Raw genomic sequence first — 5,389 nt, 5'->3', positions numbered from 1 at the left:
AGGAATACACCTGGTAAGGCTGGCAAATACTCGATCACTACACATAGGGGTGAAGTTAAATGGTCTGTAAATGCTTTTAATTTACAAAAATATACTTAAACTCGTATCACGCACATCACATGGCTCAGAGCCATAAAGAAACTGATATTTCTTTTGCCGAGGTTTCAAGATCATGAAGATTTGGTCAACCTACATTTTTTGCTTACGGAAGTATGTTAAAATTTTATTTTTGCACTAGCTAATACCTCAGTACTAATCTGAAAACTTTACGGTATTGCTCTAGATATTTCTTTGTGAGGTAAATGAAAAAAACTATGATGTGATCTAAAGTAAATGCCATACTAGATGAATGTCGTGGAACACGGATATACAAAATGGAGCTCGAGCTCATGTGAATCTAGATGAATAGTAAATTCGAAAAAAAAATTAGCAACAAACATGTACTGTCTTCTAACAACATGTAATGAAAAAGAGCAGTAATGATATCTATATGAAAAAAGTACTCTAAAAAGCTTTAAAGTAGCCTTTTCAGAGCGCTGATTTTGTTTTCATTTATTAGAGCACCAATACTTCTTGAAAATTGTACGCAATTAGAACGCACCAACATGTTTGTTGTCAAAAAAGATTCTTTTTTTCTAATTTTTAAATTTTACTCTTCATTCGGGTACACATGAGCTCGAAAGCCAAAACAACTTTCCCCCATGGAACATTGCTTTTTCAGCAGAACAATATATATCTCACAAGAAACGTACACAAAAATATATCATTTAATCTAGAAGAGAGATAAATGCAAGTGCTTCTTTGATCAGAAACTATATTTGGTTCAAGATGAAAGGCCCATGCCCAGCTTTATAGACAAAGCTGAAACCGGTCCAGACTCTGGACAGAGGTAAAAACCACACACACTCTGACCCTCGCACACTGATAATATTGGTTACTGGACAAAATACATGTGGCTCTCCTTTATGTCTAGAAAAGAAAAGGAGAAAAAAGCAAACCAGCTATGGAGGTGGCATGAAAGAGAGACATCGATCGCTTGTCAACTAAATTATATACTCCCTCCGTTCGGAAATACTTGCATGGTTTTCGCTCAAATTTGAACTAATACCACGTCAAGTATTTCCAAACGGAGGTACTATATCTCAGTATAAGTGCATTGCATATATCAAGGTATTGTTAAGAAATGGTGAGGCTTACTTCACTTTCTAGCGGAGGTGTTGCTTCCTGTGAGTTGGAGTTGCAGGTACGGTATCTCTCAAGTGTTTTGTACATGCTGTTGACATAAGAACTCTAAGTGATCAGTTCATATTTTCTGACAAGCAAAAATTGTAGAAAACATAAATGCATTTAGGCTGAATACATATAGGAAAAGTAAAACAAGAAATTCTTTAGGTATCCTTCCATATCTGAATGCTCCTTCAAGATCTTGGATGGTATGTATAGTCAAGTGTGGATTACTTGTCTACCTGAGATGAGAGGTTGGTACACCGTACACATACGATGGGAACACATGTAGTGAAGAACCTGGTCTAGAGGGCCCAATTGCCCAAGGCGTCTTACGAAGGACTGCGCAGTTCGATTAGCCTCCTTGCCATCAGGTGGAAGCAGAGTGTCTCCATCTACGCTATCCGGCCTTCCTCTAAGTCTACCGCTTGTGACAAGTTCAGATCTAGATCTTGTTGTGACTCCCGCTAACCTTATCCTTTTTTTCTTCTAAATCTGCCTTTTCTATAGTGATATTTTTAGTTTTTGTTACACTTAGCATCTCTTTTATAATAACTGATGGTTTTCTGCATCTTTAGTTTGTATGGAAACCAGATTCTTGTTATTTCATGTATATGCCATGGATATGCTAACTAATGCAAATTTAAGACTTCTTCAAAAAATGTGATCTCAAAGGGAGTCTCAAGGAAAAGCTCCCATTATTGTAAGAAAATTATTTCCATCTATATTGAAGATCCTAACCTTGCAATGTATTCTCTTTTTTTTCCTACCTAAACTTTAAATTACTTTATGGCCTCACATGTCTGAACTTGTCTGTAGTGAGACCGGCCTGCAGTCTTACTAGGTGGAAGCACAGGTTGGTGTGCTAGCCAGCCCAGATTAGATCCTCACCTCTACCTATTAATTTGAGCATGGTACCTCATATGCTCAACTCATTTCAGCAAACATGTTTAGTTTAGTGTTATATTCATGTATAAAGTTTCGCGATGGAATTACGACTTCCGTGGTATTCTGTGCAAAGGAAAAACAAAATCGATAAGAAGTCAATGGAAGTCAATTTTTCATGAAACCTTACACATGAATATAACACTAGACCATGTTTGTTACACATATGTAACCGGAATATTTGATTTTTAATTATATTTTTCAATTTAACTGCTTAATCGGGTGTGTGTAAACCCAAGTTCCAAAAATCCACATTGTGGACTAATGACCCAAGAACATTTGTGTACTCATAGATAAAATCAAACGGGGAAGTGTTTACGGTATCTCGAACACTATCCTCTAAAACAGACACACTATGCGCATATGGGACCACGTCGGCAGACACGATACGGAACCGGCCATCCAACACTATACCTCAAATGTCCGCCTCTTAAACTTAAATAAAATAGAGCACTACCATAACCTTCCTCAAAATTGCATCCCTCAGCTAAATAGCCTTCCGCCAAGCATGCAAATTAACTACGTGATTCCCTTAAAAAAAAGTGAGTAGTAGCTTTATTTGGTGGAAGGCATCCACAGTGCTAGCATAGCTTCCGCCAAAGCCACCTGCTTGCTTCCGCCAAATGAAGTGAACTAGTAGTCGCTCACGCCAAATGAAGTATTTGAAGAAAACGAAGTGAAACAAAGTGATTAGCGGCTTCCACTAAACTTGAAACATGCTATCTGCCAAAGGCCAAGCATGTTGATCCTTCCGCCAAACCGCAGTAGCGGCCTTCCACCATATGGACCGAGAGGAGAGGAGTATGTAGTGCGTGGCCTTTTAATTCGTCATGCAGATGTCCGGTCTCTGCAAAGCCCCATGGTTTGCTACCAGTTCGCGGGATTTCGGACAACTAGACTGTTAGCCTAAGTAATCTCATGCAGTAGTTTAGTCTTTTCTTTCTGTTATGAAATAATGCATGCTGGACATGTACGTAGAGGAGAGCTGCGTCTCTCCGTAGGATACTCTCACCTCCTGGTCGTGGCTTCTGATCGATCCAGTCGCTGGATGGAGCGACACTTGCGGATCGCAGCTGCCAGGCCGGGAGGTTGTTAGTGGAGTCCTGTATGATGCATAAAACAAGGAATAACAGAACTGAAAAACGCTGCGCATTGTGGCAGCACAAAACCTCTCGCGAGTTCATCCTTCTCCACGATCTCTCTCTCTCTCTCTCTCTGATTTGATCGATCGGCAACTACATTTGGCATCAGAGCCTAGGTGTTTGATCCTCGGCGCGGCGGCGGCGTGTGATCCGTCGTGGTGATGTCCGGTGACGAGTCAGACGGGAAGAGCAAAGGAGGGGGCAAGTCGCCGCCGAAGACGCCATCATCCAAAGCCCCGCTCGCGCGCCTCACCGGCAGCGGAAGCGGCGAGATCAGGGTGGTGGAGCGCGTCGTGCGCGAGGAGGCGGGCGCCTCCATCATGCTCACGCGCACCAACTACATGGAGTGGGCGCTTGTGATGCAGGTCAAACTGCAGGTCGCTCGGGTTTGGTCCGCGGTGATCGACGAGGCCGCCGACGAAGACGCCGACCGGCGCGCGCTGCAGATCATCCTCACCGGCGTTCTGCCGGAGATGCTGCGCGTGCTGGCTGCAAAGGACACGGCGAAGACGGCGTGGGAGACGATCCGGACGATGCGGATGGGCAGCGAGCGCGCTCGCGAGGCCAAGGCGCAGGTACGGCGGCGCGAATTTGAAGATCTTCGGTTCAAGGACGGAGAGTCTGTTGAGGATTTCGGGTTGCGCCTCGCCGCCCTCGTCGCGGATCTGGAGCTATACGGCGACCCCGTCACCGAGCACAAGGCCGTTCAAAAGTTTCTCCGAGTGGTGCCGCGGAAGTTCCGCCCGATGGCCATGGCGATCGAATCACTGATCGATCTGAAGACCATGTCGATCGAGGAACTCGTCGGGCGCTTCTCGGCTTGTGAGGATCACTACGATCTCGACGATGCGACGCAGTCCACCGGGCGCCTCATGCTCACGCACGAGGAGTGGATGGCCAGAGAAAAGCACACCGGCGGCAGCGGATCGTCATCCAATGCGGGCAGCGGCAAGAACAAGTCGCCCGCTAAACCGAAAGGCGCGGGCGGCGGCAAGCCTGTGTCAGGAAACCAGGGTGCAGGTGGATCGGGAGGCTCAGGCGGCAGGAAGAAGAAAGGCAAATGCCATCACTGCGGCATCCCGGGGCACTGGAAAAAGGAGTGTCGGACGTGGCTTCGTGAGCAGGAGCAGAAAGGCACCCAGGAGCAGGCTAATCTGGTGCAAGGTGGCGCGAAGCACGACCCAGGTCTGTATATGGCTGTGGTCACCACCGTTTCCACGCCACAGATCGCTGCGCCGCAGGAAGTCTTCCTCAACGAAGAGAAGGTCATGCCAGTGCCCTCGCCGTACGGAGTGTGGTACTTCGACACCGGGGCCAGTAGCCACATGACGGGCGACAGGGGAGTCTTTGCGTCACTTGACGAAACAGTGCACGGCACGGTGAAGTTCGGAGACGGCTCTGTAGTGGCCATACAAGGGCGCGGCTCAGTGGTGTTCCGCTGCCAAGGCGGAGGGCAGCGCGTGCTCACAGGAGTCTTCCACATCCCGAGCCTGCGCACGAATATTGTGTCAGTAGGGCAGCTAGACGAAGCAGGCTGTGTCGTCAACATACAAGAAGGCGTGATGACCATCCAGGATCCAGGACGGCGCACACTGGCACACATTCGTCGCTCTGGTAATCGCCTGTACACTGGGGCGTTGGAGATCGACACGCCCAGGTGCTTGCTGGCACTGGGAGACGACGTGACCTGGCGTTGGCACGCACGCATGGGGCATTTGCATTTCCGTGCTCTCCGTGCAATGTCATCGAAGCAGATGGTGCAGGGCATGCCAGTGATCGACCGCGTCGAAGAATACTGTGATGGGTGCGCTCTCGGCAAGCAACATCGCACACCGTTCCCACAAGTCGCCGCGTACCGCGCAGAGCGCGGGCTGGAGCTCGTGCACACTGACCTTTGTGGGCCGATCGAGCCGACCACACCTGGAGGAAGCATGTATTTTCTGCTGATTGTGGACGACTACAGTCGTTACATGTGGTTGGAGCTGCTCAAATCCAAGGACGAAGCCTTTGCACGGTTCAGAAAGGTGCAAACTCTCGTGGAGGCAGACGGGAGCTGCAAGTTGCGCGCATTCAGATCT

The 5,389-nt window shown here is 47.6% G+C and overlaps 1 protein-coding gene across 2 annotated transcripts in view; it reads right to left on the bottom strand.

Annotated features, from left to right (window-relative positions):
- The window catches only part of LOC119291203 (MADS-box transcription factor 1-like), a 15,782-nt gene that overhangs the window by 2,104 nt on the left and 8,289 nt on the right, over window positions 1-5,389 (bottom strand). For both annotated transcript variants that reach the window (XM_037569914.1, XM_037569915.1), the window contains exon 2: window positions 1,198-1,273. In XM_037569914.1, coding sequence (XP_037425811.1) covers window positions 1,198-1,273 — 76 coding nt within the window. The remainder of the gene's footprint in view (window positions 1-1,197; window positions 1,274-5,389) is intronic.

Source organism: Triticum dicoccoides, chromosome 4B (genome assembly GCF_002162155.2).
Source record: "Triticum dicoccoides isolate Atlit2015 ecotype Zavitan chromosome 4B, WEW_v2.0, whole genome shotgun sequence".
NCBI classification, from domain to species: domain Eukaryota; kingdom Viridiplantae; phylum Streptophyta; class Magnoliopsida; order Poales; family Poaceae; genus Triticum; species Triticum dicoccoides.
Note: the sequence above shows the minus strand (reverse complement) of the source record. Positions and strands in the feature narration are given on the sequence as shown.